At 38.3% G+C, this 23927-nt stretch overlaps 1 protein-coding gene across 5 annotated transcripts in view; it reads right to left on the reverse strand.

Moving 5' to 3' along the window:
* Positions 1–23790, reverse strand: part of IQCB1 (IQ motif containing B1) — a 47746-nt gene extending 23956 nt beyond the window's left edge. For 2 of the 5 annotated variants that reach the window (XM_058661962.1, XM_058661965.1), the window contains exons 1-6: positions 23706–23790; positions 17338–17449; positions 16961–17123; positions 15351–15480; positions 13535–13628; positions 7676–7775 (exon numbers count right to left, since the gene is read on the reverse strand). In XM_058661962.1, the coding sequence (XP_058517945.1) occupies positions 7676–7775; positions 13535–13628; positions 15351–15480; positions 16961–17123; positions 17338–17437 (587 nt within the window). In that variant the 5' untranslated portion in view covers positions 17438–17449; positions 23706–23790. Of the gene's footprint in view, positions 1–7675; positions 7776–13534; positions 13629–15350; positions 15481–16960; positions 17124–17337; positions 17451–23279; positions 23317–23694 lie in introns of those variants that run through there. The other 3 variants (XM_058661963.1, XM_058661964.1, XM_004577855.4) reach the window with 3 other exon arrangements.
* Between the last annotated feature and the right edge of the window lie 137 nt (positions 23791–23927).

Consider the following 23927-nt stretch of genomic DNA (forward strand, 5'->3'; position numbering starts at 1 on the left):
GTGAAGCCAGAAGCCAAGAACTTCATCCGAGTTTCCCATGTAGGTACAGAGGCCTAAGTACATGGGCTATCCTGTGCTACTTTCCCAGGTACACTATCAGGGAACTGGATTGGAAGTGGAGGAGCTAGGACTTGAACTGGCATCCATATGAGATGCTGGTGCAGCAGATTGGCCACAGTACCAACATCCCCCCACCCAGCTTCACTACGCTTGATCTTAGACAAAAGGCTGAAAAGTGATGTGTACGTACCTTTGTATGAAATTTATTTTGCTACCTGCTGAACTACCTATTTTCAACATAAACAACACTAAATTCATGGTCTCACAAAAACAGCTGGTTATGTATTCTACATACTAGCCTGTCTAATCGCCCATAGAAAACAGTGTCATATCTGACTATACACTTTATTAAAATGCTGGGCCCAGAGCGATAGTGTAGTGGCTAAAGTCCTCACCTTCAACGTACCTAGGATCACATATGGGCGCCGGTTCTAATCCCAGCAGTTCCACTTCCCATCAAGCTCCCTGCCTGTGGCCTGGGAAAGCAGTCGAGGACGGCCCAAAGCCTTGGGACCCTGCACCCACATGGGAGACCCGAAGAGGCTCCTGGCTCCTGGCTTCGGATTGGCTCAGCTCCAGCCGCTGTGGCACATGGGGAGTGAATCAAAGGATGGAAGATCTTCCTCTCTGTCTCTCCTCCTCTCTGTATATCCACCTTTGCAATAAAAACAAATCTTAAAAAATTAGAAGATAAAAAATGCTAAGACCTTTTTAATTTTAACAGCTTCATTACAATATGATTGCTAAATAACATATTTAATGCATATAATTTGATCACTTTAATGTGTTTCACCATCACAAACAAAAGAAATACACTCATCAAGTTTCAAGGATGTCTCCCTCCTAGCTCCCTCTAATCCCCTGCTAACTACAGATGTGCTTTCTAGTACTATATTTAACTATACTAGTATTAAATTGAATATGAAAATCCCAGTCTTTACCTGTACTTTGTTTATTATCTATGCCATTGTAAATTACAACTAATTTTTCAAATTATGAGCATTAATGGATTGGTGTAAAAATTAAATTTCTATAAAGATTTGTTTTTTTGAAACATTTATTTATTTTTATTGGAAAAAAGCAAATTTATAGCAAGAAGGAGAAACAGAAAGAAAGATCTTCCAATCCGCTGGTTCACTCTGCAAGTGGCTGCAATGGCTGGAACTGAGCTAATCTGAAGCCAGGAGCTTTCTTCCATTTTTCCCACATGGATGCAGGATGTTGAGCCAACCTCTACTCTTTCTCAAGCCATAAGCAGGGAGCTGGAAGGGAAATGGAGTAACAGGGACACAAACTAGCATCCACATGGGATGCTGGTGCTGCAAGACTGAGGATTAGCCAGTTGAGCCATGACACCAACCCCCACGATTAATTTAATTTTTACTTCGAAGGCAGAATTACTGAGAGGAAAGAGAGATCTTTCATTCATTGGGTTTACTTCCCAAATGGCTGCAAAGGTCTGAGCTGAGCTGATTTGAAGCCAGGGACCAGGAGCTTCTTCTGCGCTTCCTAAGTGGGTGCAAGGACTCCAGAAGCTGAGTCATCCTCCACTGCTTTCCCAGGCCAGAAACAAGGAGCTGGACAAGAATTGAAGCAGTAGAGCAAGAACTGGCACTCCTAAGGAATGCTGGCACCCCAGGCAGAAGCTGAGCCACCACCGGCTCCTCAATGCATATTTTTATACTGATTTTGTCTCTAAAAAATCTTACTAAACTTAGTCTTAGAAGATCATTTGCGTAATTTGTCAGATCTTCTACATGAATGATAGTATTATGACAAAAATACAGAAAGCTTTACTTATTTTTTCTGGTTTTTTTTTGGGGGGGGGGGGTTAAATTTCCTCCTTACTGGCTAGTACTTCTAGTACAATGTGAAAAATAGAAGTGGCTTAGAGTGGATATCCTTGTCTTGTTCCTGATCTTATGGGGAAAGACAATAGAATTTTAGCATTAAGTGTAATAGTAGTCGGTTTTTACTAGATACCCTTCAGTAGGCTGAGTAGGTATTCTCATTATTTTGCTAAGAACCTTTTTAAAAATTAAAATCAAGAACAGGTATTTTGTCAAAATATTTCATCCTATTGATGCAGTTTCTTTCCAATTTAACATGAGCTACACTGATTGACTTTCAATATAAACCAGTCCTGAATCCCTGAGATAAATCTAACTCCTCATGCACTGACTTTTTAATGTATCCCTGTATTTGATTTGATGATACTTTGTTTATAATGTTTGCATGTGTGTTAATAAATATACTGATGATTATTTTTCACATAGTGTCTGGTTTTGGCGCCACAATAAAATGCTAACTTCACAGAATGAGTTGGGAAGCATTTCTTCCTCTTCAATATTCTACTAGTTTCTTTATGAATGTTATTGCTTCACTAAAAGATCAATAGAGTTTCTCAGTGAATAAGCTGTGCAGACCTGGAGTTTTCTGTGCTGGAAGAAATTATATTTTCTTTAAAACCATCTAACATCTAAGGGGGGGATACTGCTCTTGAAATCTTCTGTAGCCATAATAATTCTTCATCTAATTATTCCATCAATTATTGAGACAAGCATATTTGACAAATCCCATGTTCACTGAGGATATATTTCTCTTTGCAATTTTATTAAATTTTGCCCATGTATTTGGAAACTATTAGGCTAAGAAACATAAATTCAATTCTTAATGATTACAAAATAAGCATTTTTATCTTGGTAATATTCCTTGCTTTGAAATTTGATAATAACACTGGCGCTCTAGCTTTCTTATCTAGTAGTAACATATTTGCTATTTTTTTATTTCTCTTTATATTTAAAGTATATTCCTAGTAGGTTACAAATAGTTTTCTGCTTCTGTCTTTAATTTCAATTTTCCAAGTATTTGCATCTGATATAATTATAAATTTACCACTTGTTTTTGGCTTCATTATGTTTGTTTTATTGCCTTGTTTCAGATTATTATTTTCTTAGATATTTTTTTAAATGTATCTATTTTTATTGGAATGGCAGATTTACAGCAAGAAGGAGAAACAAAAAGATCTTCCATCTGCTGATTCACTCCCCAAATAGTCACAATGGTTAAAGCTGAGCCGATTTGAAGTCAGGAGCCAGGAGTTTCCTCCTGGTCTCCCACATAGGTGCAGGTCCCAAGGTTATGGGCCATCTTTCCTCTCCCAGGCCACGTGAAGGGAATTGAATGGAAATTGGAGCAGTTGAGATTAGAACTATATGGATGCTGGTGCTGCCAGTGGAGGATTAGCCAATTGAGCCACTGCGCCAGTCCCTCAGATTATTATTTTTATGATTTATTTTTATTTCTTTTGTCTTATTAGCTGTAATTCTTTATTATCTTCTTGACTATTTTAAGGGTCACAGTATATATTTCCCTCTATTAACCTACTTTGAGTAATATTACACTATGTCATATAGAGCGTAAGAACCTTATAATAATGCATTTCCATTTCTTTCCTCCAAGTTTTTATACTGCTGCTATAATATTCTATTGGTACATGTGTTATAAGCCCCCAAACATGTTTTTTGCACATATATTATCCTAGTACAATAGGTAAAATAACCATATATTTACCTATTTAACCACCATTTTTGCTATCTTTCATTACTTTGACAGTTCCATTTTCCTCCTAACTGAAATACTTCCTTACATTTTTATAGTGTCATCTACCATGATTTCTATCATTGTTCATAACTGATATTTTATTAGTGTTGAGAAATAGTACACAGACATTTCAGTTTACATGAAATTCTTACACATATACCTAATCTAAAAAATAAGTATCGTCATTTTTTTTTAAGTTGTTTCAGGGACTTTGCAGATTTAAATTTGGAGGTAATTCTTCCTTAATAGAATACCAAGTACCATTATCTTCAACTGTGGCTATTACACATAAATACCCTCAATTCACAACTCAATATCATATACATGACACACTCAATTTGTCAATTCTTTATGGCACATTAACAAAAGTATGTGCAGTGTACAAAAACCACAACCAAAAACACTATAGAATGCATAGTTCTGACATAGCAGTAAGGAGTGGCTTTCTGTAGGAATTCTACAACACAATATGGGAGAAACAAGTGTAAATATTCAAGACATAAAACGCACAACTTTGACTCCAAATTGCCACTTAGCATGCTTCTATTCTGACATAGATTCCCTTGCCCCCATCTAAGCAATGTTGAGACATAGGTCAAAGCCTTTCATAATGCAATACTCCACTATTTTCTGGTCATACCAAAAGAAAAACAACCAGCAAATGATTTTACACCTAACAAACAGATTTAGGTAGGTTTCCCTCCATAAAAAATGTTACTAGAGTTACTCAAAAAACTTGCATTTACAAAACCCTTGATAAAAACAACCCTCTGTATTGTACAAGCAGGGAGACAGGAACAACTGATAAGGCACTATGTATGATGTTAAAGACCTGCCTTCTCTCTCTCCTGCTTCCTCAGAGGCTGAACTCCCCTCATTTTTAGTTTCTCCATTTCCTGAAGTTAAATGTTTTCTAGTTTCTTGGTTAGCCACCTTGACTGGTTTCCTCTTTGTTCCTCCTTTCCCTTTGCCCCTCTTCTTCCTTTTGTCTGGAATCTTATGTCCAAGAACTTACCCTTCTGGGCAGTCATTTTGTGATTCATTTCCACTTTTGCAGGAGCAGGTTTAGCCAACCATCTTAACCAATCTCCTCTTGGGCACCTGGGTGGCAGGGAGGGCATGTGTCGGGTGCCTGCAGGCTACAGTGTGCTGACAGCCTCCCCACAGTGTGGCTGCCAGACTGCTGCCACGCCTCCCACTACCCAAGCTGCAGGGATACTACTGCTGAATTCTGAAAAAGCATTTTGTTTTTGAAAAATATTTTCACTGTATATAAAATTTTAGCACAATTTTTTTCTTTCTCAATTTTAATGGTGTTTTTTAGTTGTCTTCTGCCTGCATTTTCCTGATGAGAAAATTGTCATCTTTATCTTCACTCTGCCTCTGTACGATGTTTTTCTTTTGGTTGCTTCTAAAATGTTCTAGTCATTATTGTTTGCATACTTTATTTTTGCCTTAAAGCAGACTTTTTCTTTGTATTTATTTTCCTTGGGGCCAAACAAGATTCTTCAATCTGCATGTTTGTAGTTTTCACCAAATTTGGAAAAACTGTCATTACTTCAATTTTTTTCCCTACTCATACTATCTCCTTAGGCACTCTACACTTACATAAGGCCTTTTGATGCTGCTCGCAGTTCAAGATTCCTCTTTTCTTTTTTAAAAAATTCACTTTTCTGTTTGATTTTGCAGTTCTACTGACATCTTAAAAGCCACTAATCTTCTGTAAAATTAATTTACTATTATTCCTATCCAGTGTATTTTCAGACACTGTAGCTCGAATTAGTTATATATCATACAAGCCCCTATCCAACTTTTGGAGTATATAAAGTATATTACTGTCCTAATGTCCTTGGCTAATTCTAACATGAATATCATATGATCAGCAGGTTTGTTGTCATTTTATGTCTTGTTTTCCTGGTTTTTTTTTTTTATATGCCTGGCATTTGATTGCATGCAAGATACTTTGTTGGGGCTGACAGAAAAACAAATTAAGCAATATTTTATAGGACCAAGCCATTTCTTTGGGCAGTAAAGTATGACTTAATTTTTTAGTGAGTGTAAGAAACAATTACCCTGTAATAAAAAAGGAAAGGGAAAAAAAGAACAATCAAAGCAAATATTCTATGAAAGCACAAGGAAATTCTTTTTCTTATTAAGGGCAAATCAAAGTATGTTGAATTGCCACATTTTGCATACTCTACAAAAATGAAGATTTCAAAGTGCAGGTAGTTTGGAAACAATTTGATCTATTGTGGGCTTGTGTTTTTTAAACATTTATTTCACAAGTGTATGTTTATGTACACACTCTGTTCTGCTGGCTCTCTCACCAGAGGCCCACAGCAGCCGAGGTTGGGCTGAGCTGACAATAGCAGCTAGCCACTCAACCAAGGGCCTTTGTAGGTGGAAGGAGCCCAGTCCGGAGAGCCATTCCTGCTACCTGCCCTGGTTTATTTTGGCAGGAATCTGGAGTTAGAAGCCAGTACCAGGAATCAGGTAATCTGATAAGGGAGTCAGGTATCTTAACTGGCATCTTACCACTGTGCTAAATGTTTACTCCTCAGGTCTTTCATAATTTGGCTGGGTAGTCCAGGTGTTCTCTATTACTTAAGTAAATTCTTGAACACCCTACCCAATGGCAAGTTATTTATGAGGTTTTCCAGTTTGTCAGAAACAGGCACTATCCCTCACCCTGGGTAAACTCCTTTTAATCTTTTGAGATTATTGTTTTCCTTGTTATTGTGTAGTTTCCTCACATTTACCTGGGTATGAATACTGCACAGCTGAAGGAACCTTGAGCAGATCTGGAAATCTATGTAGCTCTGTCTTCTAACACTCCTTGTGAGCGAAGTGATCTTGTTTCCCCCCAAATTTTTGGCTTTATCTCTAAAACTGGTTGACTGATAAATCCTAACAGCATAAGGCAATTGTGAGGTTTATCTGGCTTATTTCTTTTTCTTTGTCTCTCTTTTAATGAATCTTGCTTCGTTTCCTGAAAACTGATGTGTTACATTTTATTTTTTTATTCCATCTCAACTAGAAATGAAGTCTTGATAATTTTAATTCACTATTTTTCAACTCATTCCCCAAGAACCAGTGCCGAGAGCCAAGGTTTCTTTACTTCCTTTGTATTACTGTGTCTATTTACTCTAACTGCCTTTTTTGTCCAGACTTGTTTTCCCTTAAATGTTTCTTCCAGAGTCACTGAGTAACAAAATGGAAATACAATCATTGGTTCTCACTGTCAACAAGATCAAAGTTTCCTTAACACAGCATATCTAAGATTGTCATTACATGCTAGCCACCTCTGATTCTGAATGTTAAATCCAATAATGAATTATTCCTAATTTTTTACCTTTGTGCTTTTGCATATTTTGTTGCCTTTACCTGGAAATACTGCTTTTCCCCAGTGCTCCTTGGCTAATTTATCATCCTTAAATATTTTATGTGCTGTTGCCTTCTCCAGGAAGCCATCACCCCTCAGCTTGGGGGATAATTTCAACATACAGTGCAATATACTAGTTACGTTCATGTATCCCCTTCCCACTTCACCATATGATCCTGGCAGATAAGGTTTACATATTATTTAATTTTGTAAATACAATGACAAATACAACACTTGGCATGCAATAACTGCTTATTAAATGCATATTCATTCTGAATTGAAAGAATGGATTATTTTAACTTTGTGTACAAATATTCCACTTTAAGTATTGTCTTTATCACAATTCTGAGCTTGATACTCATTAGTAAAATGTTTCAAAACACTTATTATTATGATCAAAATATTCTCCTTCACATGAGATTCTATCCAAAATCTTACTAAGCTATCAAGTTGATAATAAATTTCTAGTCTTTTATAATATCTGTATAATTTTTTTAAAGACACTAGTGATACAGGTTTTGTTTCATGGAGAAGTTACATACAATTGATTTTTTGCAAAGTAAGAGTAAAATTGATAATGCTTTTGATCAAAATTTTTAAAATCAGCAACATTTCATTACACCAAGTCACCTGTTGATCAGTAGTATATTCTGTAGCAGAGTCATAAGTGTAGCTCCAATTTGAACATGGTCAGTTTGCAGTAAGTGTAAGAAATGATCACTTTGTAGTACTAAAGGAAGAAAAAAAAGGAGGAAGATTAAAGCAAAGATTCTATGATAACAAAAATGGGATTCTGGGGCCCAGCACAACGGCTCAACTGGAAAATCCTCCCTTTACAATGCTGAGATCCCAAGCCGGTGCTGGTTCATGTCCTAGCTGCTTCATTTCCCATTCAGCTTCCTGCTTATGGCCTGGGGAAGCAGCAGAATAGAACCCCACAGCCTCAGGACTCTGTACCCACGTGGGAGACCATAAAGAAGTTCCTGGTTCCTGGCTTCTGATCAGCTCACCTCTGCCTGTTGCAGCCATTTGAGGAGAGAATCAGCAGATGGAAGATTTTTATTTCTGTCTCTAATCTCTGTAAATCAGCCTTTCCAATAAAAATAAATAAATAAAGAGGATTCTGTTCTTTTAAAACCAAATCAAAGTATGACCATTTCTCCTAAACTTCCATGTCTCAAATAACCTATAACTTAAAGGAAATTTTAAGACAGGCAATTTTTTTATATTTTTATTAATATTTTGCATTATGTGACAGTTTCATAGGCTCTGGGAATCCCCCCACCCCCTCCTCTCCCCTCCCCCCTGGTGGATTCCTCCACCTTGATGCAGCATTACAGTTCAAATTCAATCAAGATTCTTTCCTTGCAAACATATACTAAGCATGGAGTCCAGCTACTTACTGTCCAGATGGGTTGAACAGTTTCTTGGGGAGACCATTTCTGGTCCGAAGTCAGAGCTGGTATAATATCATCACAGTCAATTAAGAGTCCCAATATAACATCAACAGCAATTTGCAATATTATGGAATTGACATGGTTTTGAGTAACCAGTATGTTAAAAAAAAAAAAAAACAAGTCCTAACCACAACCTATGATTAACTCGTTGATATCTCAATTTTAGTTTATATACAGGACCGGACTGGCTGCTATATACCTTAAAATGGCTACAGGGTACCATTCAGCTGTCTCGTGTCTGTTTCATTTTAGTATTTAGCCATTTGTTGTGTTGAAGTATAATTTTGTTGATCTTGGCAGATTTTGGGATAATCTAGACTGGCTTGTAACTCTAACAAGATATTTGTCGACATTTAAGGTGCAGAACATTTTTTGGGGGGGCGGGGGGTTGTGCAGGAAAATCCTCAACACCATGGTGAGGAGTGACTAATCTTTGTGTTCCACCCAGCAAGGCATGAGCCAATTCACGCCAGCTCTTTCCTGTCAGATTTCAAGCTCTACTTTCTGTTGTTTGTCTATTTATTTTAGGGGTTTTTTTTAGTTTGTATGATTGTTTGTTTGCTGTGAGGGGTTTTCGAAGCAATCCCGATGGTCACTGCGAGGGAGGGCGGGGGTCCAGAGGTGGAGCCAGGCTCAGACCAGAGAAAGCTCTCCTCCCTGGTCCCGAAGGACATTTATTGTTCTTCTGTGTCTGCGGACCGCTCAGGGCTTCTGGTTGTAAGACAGGCAATTTTAAACAGCTATAAATGTCATCCTGTTTTTGTAAATAGATAGGATCTGAAAACAACCATAAATGCCAAGCTAAGAATTTATTACTCCTCCCCTTAAATTGTAAATAAAATAAAAACTATAGTTGGAATTCCTTTTTCTAGCTATGAATTTCAGTAATGGCTATTTCTTATGGCTATTACAGAAAGCATACAACAGATGACTATTATCAGTTGTCAAGTTCTTGAAAAATTAATTTTGTTATATAACATATAAATAATCATGAAATATTAAGTAAATGTTTTTCTTTTAATAGTTGCATTTTTCAGGTTCTAAGCAGTTGTTATGACTTTGCATTGGATCTTTTCCTCAGATGTTTAACCTCTCAGAACCTGCATTTCTTCATCTGTAAAATCAGCAACAATAGCTCTTACATGTGCTAATGTGTAATGTCCTAGAACAGGGCATACTTTCAATCGATTACCATTATCTATTAACAAACTGGTATTCCAATACCAGTTATGATAGCAGCTGGCTCTATGTACACTACTCTTACTCTTTTCCTATTTCCATCTCTCCCATACTCAACTCCCATTCTTCAATCCTTTTAAAGTCCAATATTTCACTTAATGACATTTTAAAAATGTGTAACAACTTAGAAAACCAAGCTCACTATCACTAAATATTTCTATTTTAATTTCTATTTCCTTAGTAGCAAAACAAATCTTCTCTGTAGCTAGAAAAAAGCATATTTTCCACTTTTATCTACTTAAAACATTAATAACTCTTGAATTAACTTTGGATTCACTGAAGTCGTTTGGCAGATTATTGTGTGCTTTGTTTTATAGACTGTAAAAATTTACACTAAGTTAAGTTACTAAATTCATTCTATTTCATTACTTTGTATAGATCTGTTTTTTTCTTTGAAAGGCAATGCAACAGACAGAGAATAGAGCAGACAGACACATGAACTAATGGCACACTCCCCAAACACCTGCAATAGCCATGTCTTGGCCAGGCCAAAGCTAGGAGCCAGTGACTCCATTTGGGTCTCCCACATGGGTGGCAGGGGCCATCATCTGCTGTTTCCCAGGCACATCAGCAGGAAGCTAGATTGGAAGCAGAGTTACTACTACTTCTACTAGTATTGATACAGAATACTAGCATGGCAAATGGCAATGCAGCCTACTACGTCAATCAGCTCCCCATTCTATTTTTCATACTTTCTTGGAATACATAACGATAGTAAATAATTTGAAGAGTCCTGTTCGGCTTTTCAACTGTAGGCAGATAACTTGACATAGTAAGTTCTATTTTCTTGCCACCATTCCCCTAAACAAAGCCCAACACTATGCCTGTTTATTTAAACTCTTAATAATGAACAATTTAAGCATATTTTAAACACTATAACATTATATACAATCTTAACAATGATTAATTCATGACCAATCTTGATGATCCCCTAGCCTACCCTTACTGATGACTGTTTTCACTCTTACGATGTTTTAAATCTTCAAATTTCCTATATTTGGCAAGAAGACCCTTTATTTAGGGTCCTTTCTATGAACTCCTAATAGATTTTGATTGTTTCCCTTCTAGTAGTGTCTAGTAGTCTAGACACTTCAAGCCCACCTCATATACTTTCTAACCCAGGCCTATAGTTAGTCATTTGTCCAAGGGATTAATTTTAAAGAGGCTGTTAGAAATGCCATCTTTGATGTAACTGTTTGCATTTTGCATATAAAATTGTTAATGGTTGAACTTAGTTTCATAGCTACTTCATGATTTAATTTTCTGAAAGGCAGAGAGAGCGAAAGAGAGAGAGAGAGAGAACGCTCTCACCTACTGCTTTACTCCTCGGATGCCTTTCAGAGCTGCGGTTTGGCCAGGCTGAAGGTGGGAGCAGAAAAACCAATCTAGACCTCCCATAAGGGTGGCAAGACCTAGCTACTTGAACCTCTTGGGGTATTTATTAGCAAGAAGCTGGAATGAGGAGCTGGACTTGAATCCAGGCCCTCCGATATGGGATGTTGGTATCCCAAACATAAATTAGCCCTCGGATAATTTTATTTAAAAATTTTTAATTTCAATCACATTTTAAATTTATGTATTTATTTATTTATTATTCATATCTTCCGTTTTGCAATTTTGCAGGTTTAGGACTTCTTCCCCTCCCATCCCAGATATTTTAAGAAAATATCTAGTTATTTGAAAAACAGAGCGTGTGTGTGTGTGTGTGTGTGTGCGTGTATGAGAGTGAGCAAAATAAAGAAATATTGAGGTCTTCTATCCACTAGTTTACTCCCCAAATGGCTGCAACAGCTAGGTCCAGGTCAAGCTGAAGCCTAGAGCCAGGAATTACATCCTGGTCTCCCACAAGGGTAGCAGGGGCCCAGGTACCTGGAGCACCATCCCCAGATCTCCTGGGGATGTCAGCAGGGAGCTGGACCAGAGACAGAGTGACTAGGACTCAGACCAGCACTGCAGTACTAGAAGCTGTCATCACAAGCGACCAGCCATGTAACACACTGTCACAACGCTGTTCCCATGCGTGTACATTTTAAATGGACAGATTAACTAAAGAAGCATTGCTTTTATTATATTTACTATATTTAAAAATATATATTTTTTTAATTATCCAAGTATTCTGTCTCTTTTTACTAGGTGTTTTGTATCAATAATCTTAACTGCTTTACATTTCTGGTTAAATAATTCTTTAAACTGGGAACTTTGAATAACATTTGTTTCATAATTAATTATGAAACAATTATTTCAAAATTAATAAATAATGCTTTTTTAAAAGCAAGTGATTAGGCATGTTATTTAACTATTTGTGTGTAACAAACCAGGATTGTTATTTTTAGTAATTGACTACATTTGGAAAACAGGAAATAAGAGTGTAAGAGTTGGGTACTGTAGTTTTTTTATTTTGTTAAGAGTTATTTTATTTGAAACACAGTTTTACAGAGAGACGGAGAGACAGAAAGAAAGATCATCCATTTCCTGTTTCACTTTCAAAATGGCCACACTGTCTAAGCTTAGTCAAATCTAAGCCAGGAGCTACTTCCAGGTCTGCCAGGTCGGTGCAGGGACCTAGGACTTTGGGCCATCCTTTGCTGCCTTCCCATGTCATAAGCAGGGAGCTGGACTGAAGTAGAGCAGCTGGGACTAAAACTGGCATTTATATGGATGCTGTTGCTGCAGACTGAGGATTAGTTTCTTGAGCCACCAAGCTGGCCCTGATGTTATGGTTTTTAAAAAAATCAATTCTTGGGCCCAGCAGAGAAGCCTAGCGGCTATTCACCTTGCATATGCACCAGGATCCATACAGACACTGGATCTAATCTTGGCAGCCCTGCTTCCCATCCAGCTCCCTGCTTGCTGCCTGGGAAAGCAGTCAAGGACAGCCCAAAGCCTTGGGACCCTGCACCTGTGTGGGAGACCCGGAAGAGGCTCCAGGCTTCTGGCTTCGGATCGGCTCAGCTTCAACCACTGAGGCCACTTGGCGAGCAAATCATCGATGGAAGATCTTCCTCTCTGTCTCTTCTCCTCTCTATATATCTGCCTTTCCAATAAAAATAAATAAATATTTTTTAAAATTCTCTATTAATTTTCCATTGAGGAAACAAATGTATTAAAGGTTCCCAGTTTAAAGGACTATTTAACCAGAAATATGTAAAACATTATCATATGGAGCTTACTCTTAACTTGATGGATAGGCTGTAAGTTAAATCATACATGGTATATAGGAATTTCTCTCAAAATAGGTCTAGAATACTATGACATTTAAAATGTAAAAATTTAGCTATTTAAAGGCACAGTGACAAGCATAAAGAGAAAAACAGAGAAACAGAGATCTCCTATGCATGAATTAACTCCCCAGATGGCTGCAGTGGGCAGAGAGGCCAAAGGCAGGAGCCAAAGGCAGGAGCCTGAAGGCTGACTGTGTCTCCCACTGGGTGACAGGAACCCAAGTATTTGGGGTCATCTTCGACTTCTTTGCCAGGCACATCATCAGGGAGCTGGATCGCAAGTGGAGCAGTAGGTCCCAAACAGGTGCCCATGTGTTTACTGGCCACACAAGCAGTGGTTTAACTTGCGATATATAATATTCATATTGTCAAAGTTGGCTATTTAAGGCCCAATTTTGGAATTAAGCTTTGAAAATTACAGAGTTATTTCAACATGATTGAAATACATTTCAACCTTTTCACACCATAGACCTATGTACAGCTTATAAGGCATTTATTTTTAGAAAAAAATCTGAACTATTAACATTTAATTATATAATAACTATCAGTTTTATAAAAATCTTTTATCTTACCATGCTGTATAAGTTGAACATGGCCTCCCACAAGCCAGAAAAGAGAATCAATCAAAATTTGGAAAATGTGCAGTAATTCATCTTTTTCTTCACCCTTAACATATAAGACAAACCAATTTAATTTTTTGTAACTTGCTTTTATAAGAAAAAAAAACCTCTGGTTTCTAGAACCCAGCGATTTAACAAACGATGTAATTACATGGGTTTGGTTTCTAAATTTCTAAAACCATTGGTTAAAGGAGAATAATGCTGTGCCTACTAAAAACTAGGATTTCTTAATAACTGCTATGCATTAAAACCAATTGTGGAACTTTGTAAATACACATGGTTTAATCCAAATACACTGAATCTGAATCCGCAAAGATAAAGTCTGAACATCTGTGATTTCACAAAGTCAGGTGGTGATTTGGTTATGAAGCCATAGTTGAAAACTACTATAGTAGCATATATATGTAAGGTTATTATTAGTAGTATATTTCAGTTCTGGTTTCCACTCTGATTTGCTAGGGGCAGAGATCATGTCTTTCAGCTCTCTAGTATGAACTCACTATCTCACAGTTCTGACACATACTGAACATTCATTTAACAAACAATTTTTCCAGTCTTCTTCTCTGGAAAGTAGAGTGAGAAATCAGTCTTGAGTGTCACAGTGGTAAATAAGCAGCACAGACTCCAGCTACAACTATGTCATTTATGGGCATGTAAACTTGAGTAGAAAGGCATACAGAGGCCAGTGAACATATCCAAACCTCAAATGTTTTTACTATGGCACAAACAAAAAAAAATGACAATGGTAAAAATATGACTGCTGTGATTATTTTTCATAACAAAAGCATTTTCTTTCTATAATTCTAACACAGATAATTAAGCAGACATATGCTAACTTAAATATTGAACAGCTTCTGTTTCACAGTATTAACAAGTACCCATCGTGCAGCACCCATGGGTGCTTTGGCCAGTTTCAACCAAGGACACATCAGAAAAGGGATGATAATTCTTCACTGTTGTTAACCTCAAAAGATAGTCTTGCACTTCTGATTTCATACTTTAACTTAAAAAGCCCATTACACAGGAGTCACCGATGTGCTGCAGTAAGTTAAAACACCAATTGGTACGCAAACGTCCCATGTCAGAATGCTGGTTTGAGTCCTGGCTGTTCAGCTTTCTATCCAACTTCTTAGTAAAGCAGTTGGAAAAGCAATGGATCACAGGCCAAACACAAAGGCCCCTGCCATCCATGTGGGAGACCCAGACAAGAGTTCTTGGCTTCTGGCTTCAGCCTCGCCCAGCATTGGCTAATGTGGTTGTTTGAGGAGTGGATAGAAGAGCCAGTGGATAGATCTGTCTTTCTGTCTCTCCCTCTTCTTGATGCTCTGCCTTTCAAACAAATCAATAAATCTTTCAGACAACAACAAGAAGAAAGCTTTGATTTGATTCCTGAGGCCATTGTTTGCTCATGTTAGCTGTGTGTGTGTGTGTGTGTGTGTGTGTGTGTGTGTGTGTTTCTCTGTGTGTGAGATTAGAAATTTTAAAAACCAAATAGAATATTGACTTTTACTCACATTCACCACTGGAGCCACTCACAAAAGTTCTGGCCTCAGGGAATGTATTTTCTCTATTACTAGTTAAAGCAGAAAACGTGTTTCAGGAAAATACTATGGACGTAAGTACTCATAGTTGAAGCTGCAAACTTAGTTAACTACCACTCAAAAATTTTCAAATGCAGAACTGATTTTTGGGTAACTGTAAGAACACTTATAACTGAAACCCTGAAAATTAAAATCATTTGTCCACAAAATACTAAATAGATACATACCTTAGCTGCATTGATAAAATATGTTTGCAATCGTCTTCCCAAAATAAGAAAAGTTTCTGTAGCTGATGGAAGTATTTCCTTATAAAATTCCTCTGCATCTTCTCCTGGTTCCAAGCCCACACAGCAATGGCTGAAATAATAGTGCGAATTTGTGTTTATTATAAATTTCAGTTGACTATTCAAACTTTTATAAAAAACTGTATCTTAATGAGAACATTTAGAATCCACCTTGTTGCCAGGCCAATTAATAACTGCTGTTGGAAAACTGGTCTAACAACTTTCTAGAAAAATAAACTATAGTGTAGGTCTTGCTAGTAAGGTCCAGTATTCACAAGTCATGAAAAGTTCAAAGTACTTCAGGAAATAAAGGACATTTGGTGCACAATAAAGAAAATTGAGTCATATTTTGAATGAATTGGCTGTATCCACTCTAAAACAAATAGGATACCTTCAAAATTTAATTCATGAATATCATTTATATAAACTCATGCACTGTAGACTTCCAGTAGCAAAAATACCTCTCCCAGGGTAGGATTAGTCCTCAAGGGGCAGAGAAAGAAATCAAAAGCTCTAATTTCATACCAATTTATACCAGTTTTCAATAATTACACTCTTGTTTTTTTATATAGATACACTCTTGTAAGATCTACAAATCTGAATATCCCTTAACATGAAAAGAAAAAACAGTAAAAACATAACTTTACTTAGGAGCACATTATTAAATACATTAAAGGGGAGCATTTCATTCAGAGAAATAAGCCCCCCTCTTCTCTCTTTCCTTCCCTCCCCACCTCCCTGAAACTCTGAATCTAAAATCAAAATAAAGAATTATTTTAAAATGAAATCAACAATAGAAAAAAAAGAAAAACAAGCTAAAATTTGGGGATTGAATGCATTCTCTCAGGTATTTAATCAAGAAGTAGCTTAGACATTTAAAATATCTGGTTTATCTTTCTTCCTTCTTTTAAAAACTGACTGTGATATGTTCATTCTATTATTTTTTTACCATGAAAGCAGAAAAGTAATTGCTATTCCTAAATTTTATAGATAGGATGTTTTAACAAAATGATTTTTATATCTCTTCTCTCATCATACTTTTACTGCAGCACCTATTTTACTGCCCATACGATTGCCACTCAATTTCTACTGTAAGTTTCTCAAGCACAGTGCCTTAATTTCTTCACTCCTTCAAATATTTCTCAGTGAACAAAGACTGTATTAGACACCTGGTAAGCAAAAGAAATAATCATTATCCTCTGGGAGGGAAATTTTAGACATTACAAATAGATATGAACAATAACACTGCATGGAGGGAAAACAGAACAAAATCACCAGAGTAGGTTACCAACACCTGTTAGGCACATAAATAAAAACAGAAGCAAATGTTGAAAAACCACACTGATTACTACATTCCTCAAGAACAAGAAGATCTATTGCTTTATTTTTTTTTTAGATTTATTTTATTTTCATTACAAAGTCAGATATACTGAGAGGAGGAGAGATAGAGAGGAAGTGGAGCTGCCGGGATTAGAACCAGCGGCCATATGGGATCAAGGTGAGGACCTTAGCCACTAGGCCATGCTGCCGAGCCCTATTGCTTTATTTTTTACCTTAATATCTGGGTAAGCTGGGAAATTGTGGTCCAACCACCCTGGATCCGAGAGCAGTCTTGACTGAGGACCAAGAGGCAATATTGAATGAGGTCGTAACAATATATGTCTTGTTTGATTTTCTTCAATTCTGAGCTTCCTAAAGGGGTGTCATTTATTATTTCTAAGGTAAAGAGAAATAAGATGTTTTTGTTCCATTTATCCAAGAGCTTTCTGTATTTTTATATGTTGAGTAATCATTAAAAATCACTAAAACATAACATACTAACATTGTTATACCATATATAAAGATTTATCTGGATAACTGAGAAATTGTACCAAAAACTGAACTATTCTTACTTGCACAGTGTTACCAACTCACAAAATGATTTTCTTACCTTTTAGCTTCAACAATATTACAGGAACATTTTGCTCAGGACTTTTTGCAACTTCAGCAGCTAACAATAAGATCCTTGGGTCTGTACCCGTTGGCTTCATTTCTCATACAACCTACATTTTTAACAGAACCAGAAAATAAAGTATTCACTATCCAAATACTGTTTGTAATATAAATGAAGAGATTTTCTTGCCTTAGAAGAGTAGATTTTCATCACTTTTTAGGAAATCCTGATTTTTTTTCAATCTGTGTAATTCTAAAAGAATATTGGATCCTGTACCTCACAGGTAATAACTATAGTGGTACTGGTTACTCTGTACCAAGAGTTAGGAGTTTCATACTTATTCTCTCTAATCTGTACAACTCCAGGATTGACTTACTTTAATCATGTAAAGGAAGCTGAGTCTGCAGAAAACAGCTGACACAGCAGGGCTCAGACTGATCTTGTTTTTTCTTTAAGATTTATTTATTTTTATTGGAAAGGCAGATATGCACAGAGAGGAGAAGAGACAGAAAGATCTCCCATCCTATGGTTCACTCCCCAACGGCTGGAGCTGAGCCAATCCACAGCCAGGAGCCAGGAGCTTCTTACGGGTCTCCCACATGGGTGTGCAGAGTCCCGAGCCTTTGGACCCATCCTTCACTGCTTTCCCAGGCCACAGTCAGGGAGCTGGATGGGAAGTGGAGCTGCCGGGAATAGAACTGGCGCCTATATGGCATGTTCAAGGTGAGGACTTTAGCCGCTACACTATCAAGCCAGGCCCTTAGACTGATATTCTTTAAAAGGTCTGTTTACAAGGTTGGCCCAAGGTTAGTATCTAGAACATGGACTTCACGAGTTTCCACGCTTCTCTGATAAAAGAGGCTTACTGTACCTAAAACCACTGTGAACAATGAACACTGTTCATTACAACAATGTGGCTTATGGTGAAACCTTCCTTCATACTAGAGTACCGCCAGAATTTTGGCACTAATTTCCACAAAGGGTACCCACATAACTGATTTCCACAACTGTAACAGAAAATCAGAGCCTGATTGCTTTATAAAGAACAGTTTGGTATCAGCCTGTCCCGACCTCAGATGTAGCAGGATTTGGGGTAATTAATGGAAGATCTTTATTTCTCTGTCTCTTTTTTATTTTAATCAAATGAAAAGCAAATCCTGATTTAAAATTTTCAGTTTTAGATGCACAAAGATATTATCCTTTAATAAAAAGTATCATTCTAATTAACATAAGTCAACATATACTAAGCATTTACTAGAAACTAAGCACTTTCATACACATTAATCCTCACAGTAGTACTATAAAGTAGCCTATAATCATCTCCATTTTTCTCTTTTTTAAAAAAAAATCAATATTTATTTATTTGAAAGGTAGTTTCAGAGAGAAAGAAACAGAGATCACACATTTTCCAGGTCACTTCCTAAATAGCCCCAGTGGCTGCGGCTGGATTGGGAGGAAGCCAGGAGCCTGGTGCTCCTTCTAGGTCCCCACTGGCTACAGGGGCCAAGGACTTGGGGCATCTTCCACTGCTTTTCTAGGCACATTAGCAGGCAGCTGGATTGGAAGTAAGAGTAGCTGGGCCTCTTAGACTCATACTGGTACCCATATGGAATGACAGCCTTGCAGATAGCAGCTTAATTTGCTGTGCCACAATGCCAGTCCTCAATCATCTTTATTTAACAGATAAACAAAATCTGGAAAATGTCATGACGCCTCCAGCATGTATTAATAATAATTAAATCAGTCTAACTCCAAAGCCTAATGCTTTAAATACTATATGCCTTTTATGTAAAACAAATTGTATTCTCAAATAGCCTACTTTCCACTCACTTTTAAAAACCACCCTTCTTCATAAAGAGCACTATGGTTCATCCTATGTATTAAAGAGTTGGCCATAACACAATAATTCAGGGTCTGGCAAGGAAGCCTAGCAGTTAAAGTCCTCACCTTAAACGCACCATGATCCAGTATGGGCACCAGTTCTAATCCCGGCAGCCCCGCTTCCCATCCAGCTCCCTGCCTGTGGCCTGGAAAAGTAGTCAAGGACAGACCAAAGCCTTGGGAACCTGCACCTGTGTGGGAGACCTGGAAGAGCTCCAGGCTTCTGGCTTTGGATCGGTGCAGCTCTGGCCATTGAAGCCACTTAGGGAATGAATCAGCGAATGGAGGCTCTTCCTCTCTGTATATCTGACTTTCCAATAAAAATAAATAAATCTTTAAAAAAGATAAAATAATCCAAAAATCATCCCTTATTAAGTAAAACATCAATCTTTTTTTGTTTGTTTGTTTTTAAACCGCTTTATTCAGGTTGGCTGGTAGTCACGATTGGATCATTTAGACAGGGATACCACTTCCCCCAAGGCAAAGCCCTCCCTCTACCCCAGGCCCTACTCCATCCTTGAGAGGCTGGCCAGAGGTTTGAGCCCCAAAGGAATATTTGCAACAGACAATTCCTGGCACATGGGAGGCCTGAAACTTTCCAAAGGAGTACACATAATTATCTTATTTCTTCCAGTGACTGAGCCACACTTTGTTTCTTTTATAAAGGTGCATCAAAATAAATTCTAACATCCTCTTAGAAGTAGTTCAGGTTAATGCTATCATAAGCAATGCTGCAATGTCGATGTATATATTTTTATTCAATGATATTATTTCTATAGGATGAATTCCCTCTTGATATTTGGAGGCATATATATATATATATATATATATATATATATATAGTTGATTAGAGCATGACAGTTTTCCTCCAACGTGATTGTTCCAATTCATACTTCTACCAACATCATAAGACTTCTCAATTTATCGCACTTTTAAAATATATAATGTTAACTTTCAAGTTTCATCTGTTGGATAAAAAATGGTCTTTGTTTTAGTTCGTATTTTTTGAGTAGTAGGGAAGAGAGTCACTTTCCCTACTGAGGAAGCGAGATACTAGGCTCACCAGACATTTGTTCTTTATTTTTAAAAAAGATTATTTATTCCAAAGGCATAGGTAGACTCAGAGAGATCTTCCATGTGCTCCTTCACTCCCCATATGGCCGCAATGGCCAGGACTAGATTAGGCCAGGCCAAAACTAGGAGCCAGGGGCTCCTTTCAGGTCTCCAACATGCGTGCAGAGGTCCAAGTATTTGGGCAATCCTCTGCTGCTTTCCCAGGTGCGCTGGTAGGGAGCTAGATCAGAACTGGAACAGCTGGGAATTGAATCAGCACTCAGATACCAGTAACAACTTAACCTATTATGCCACAATGCTGGCCTCCAATTTTTTATTTTATGTATTTTCTGTTCATATCATTGACCATTTTTATTGTCTTGTTTTATTCTCTTGTAAAGCTTTTAACTCACAACAGAGCTGCTAATGGCTGGCTCACTCCACAAATATCCACAACACCTGGAACCAGGCTTGAGGCCACAGCAGATGCCAACAGCACTGTTCAGGTCCCCCACATGCCCGGGGAACTCAGTTACTTCAGTCATCACTGCTGCCTCTCAGTGTTTCCATTATAAGCAAGCTGGAGCCAGGAATTCAGCTCAGGTACCGTACTTATGATCTAGGATAAGGTAACTCAACCACCAGATTAAATGCTCATGCCTAGTTTTACATTTTTTTTCCTAAGTAAACTTGTCATTTAAATTATTCAATTTTATTACTCTGTTAAAGTTTTTTTTTTTTTTTTTTTTTTTTTTTAAGGCAGAATGAGATAGTGAGATAGACGAAAAAGATCTTCCATCACTGATTCACTTCCCATATGGTTAAAACTGCCAGAGCGAGGCCTGGCCCAAGCTAGCACCAGGAGCTTCTCCAGGTCTCCTTTATATGTGCAGGGACCCAGGCCTTGGGCTGTTTTCCTAAGGCAGGGAACTGGATCAGAAGTGGGGCATGCAGGACTTGAAGCAACATTCAGGTGGAATGCCAATACTACAGGCAGTGGCTTTAGCCTTTTCACTGCAGTGCCAGCCCCTACTTTTACAATTTTTACAGTCAAAGGGAACAATCTTTTTCGGGACTTTGGCCTTTTGTATCATACTTAGATCTTCTATCCCAAGAGCTAAAACACATCTCTTAACTTTTTTGTGTGTTTCTGTGTTAACTTATATTATACTCATGAATGCTTTGAAAAAGGAATTCAACTAGATCTTTTGAGTTAGATGAGGTTGCAGACTGGTTACAAAAGGACAAGTGCAGACTTAAGTCATAGATTCCTGAGGTAACTAGCTGTGAACAGTTGTAACACAAACTACGGAAAGTGCCATACTTTCATATGTTAAATGTACATACACACACACAGGAAATATTCTTGAGTTCTATTTAGTGTTTATTTTTGGGCTAAAATGATATAATTCATTTTAATATGTATTTGGGAAAAAATCACAGCAAAAGGCAAATCTATACCTTCTGTGGTGGCTGTCCTATCATTTTCATCCCCTGCTAGATCCTCAGTGGCTGGGTTGGTGCCAGGCATACAGTAGGGACTTAATCAATGCATGGTGAAAGGATGAATAAATGAATAAACCTCAAGCATCCTGAAATCCAATTTCTTTAACTTTTGCTTTTCTCCCCATCACCATGCAGAAACTCAGATTTCTGGTTGAAAGCATCTTAAAATAGACTTAAAAACACTCTTCTTGATTCCATGGTCATCGTAATAGCATATCACTAAAATATTATCATCCCCAAGTATGTTTATAGCAGTGTGGTAGATACAAGAATCTCAGATTTTACATAGGATAGACTTCTTAATATCCTGATGGAGAAAGAAAATTATATATGTATCATACAAATACACAAAAATACATATATAAAACTGTTCAAAGATTAAATGGGTAACAGACATGATAAGAATACAGACCATAAAGTCAAAAAATTGGGTTTCTCAAAATGCCAATTTCTACCTCCTAACGTAATTCAAGATTTAGAAAAGAAGGTAGTCTGGAACAAGAAAAGAAGACAGAACAACTAGCGGTAGTCTTAAATGTAGAATGCAGTAGGTATTGGTGCCGTGAGTGGACCTGGCATTGGACACTGGCATCCCATACTGCAGTGCCTGGGTTGGAGCCCAGTTCTGCATCCCAGCCCAGCACTGTGCCAGTGCACAGCGTGGGCAGCAGCAGATTATGGCTTCAGGACTTGGTTCCCTCACCCACAAGGAGACCTGGGCTGAGCCTGGCCCGGGGCAGCTTTTGCAGTCATCTGAGGAATAAACCAGAAGATGAAAGATATCTATCTCTCTGCTTTTCAAATAAGCAAATTATTAATTGAAAAAAATTAAAATGTAGGATAGTAGGGCCCTTAATTTAGAAGGTTCTTATTATGTGTCATGAATTAATGCAAACTGTTTTCATGTATTAATTTATTTAGTTATTTCAACAACTCCAAGGGAAAAGTACTGTCATTTTCCCCCACCCTTAACAATCAACATATTTAATTTTTGAAAGGTTAATTGGCTTGAGTGAAGGTTCAAATTTGGAAATTCTGGAGACTATCAGATGGAAGAGTCTTAGTACACCTTAGCAGAGGTCATTTAAGGGAAGGATTTGGCCTAGCAGTTAAGACGCTGGTTAACACATCCATATCCTGTTCATGGGTTCCAAACCCAGCTCGTGTTCCTGATTCCAGCTTCCCACTTAAAAGAACCCTGGGCAGCAAGATGACGATCAAGTGGATGGGTTCCTGCCACCCATGTGGGAGACCTGGATTAATTCGCACCTGCAGATGTCTGGGGCTGTCTGCGTCTCGAATAATTAGTTCTAAAGGACACAAGTTAGACATCACAAAATCGCCTAGTTATCCTGAACAACAACCACCTGTTACAGCAACCATTTGTAAACTTTGGGTGCTTCTCCTCTAACACAGCCCTGCTTCCATTTTTGCATTAAATTCAGGAATTCTGACAAAAAAGAGGCAATTTCTGTAAATTATTAATGCTATTGATTGACCTGCTGCCAGAGCACCAACTCTGACCGCAGCCTGGACTCTCGGGAATGGCGGCTCCCTTGGCCTCTATGTCACCACGGGTCACTGCGATGTGAAGACACGATTAAGAAATCCAACTCAACCCCAGTTACAACAGATTTTAAAGGTCTTCTGTTCCTGACTCTTGGAACGGGCTCTCCCCCGTCGCGTCTCGTCCTAACGCCACAGGGAACTTCCTCGGATACCAAAAGAAAACACAGCGGCGGCGCCAAGATGCACCGCCGCGGCCCTTGCAGGAGGCTCCTAGGGCAGCGGCTCCGGGGCCGTAGGCTCCTTCACCGCGAACTCCCTCGCCGCCGCGCCGGCGCCACAGGCCCTCGGCAGGACGCCCAGCCTCGCGCCCAGCCCTCGCCCCTCCCCGGGCCTCAGTTTCCACACCAAATCCTCACAGTGGTGTGCGGTCGGCCGGTCATCCCATTCACAATTCTTTAACACGCCGCTTCTCGTCTAAAAGCTTCGAGATGGGGGGTCCCCCGGCACCCTGACTCCTTCTTCGTCCTCAGCCTCCACCTCAGATCCGTTACCTCGGCCCCGCTTCACGTTCCCGCACAAAATGACCCGGCTCCCGCCAGACGCCGAGGCTCGGCGACCTCGGCCGGGTTCGCGTCTTC

This window comes from Ochotona princeps, chromosome 3, assembly GCF_030435755.1.
Source record: "Ochotona princeps isolate mOchPri1 chromosome 3, mOchPri1.hap1, whole genome shotgun sequence".
NCBI classification, from domain to species: Eukaryota; Metazoa; Chordata; class Mammalia; order Lagomorpha; family Ochotonidae; genus Ochotona; species Ochotona princeps.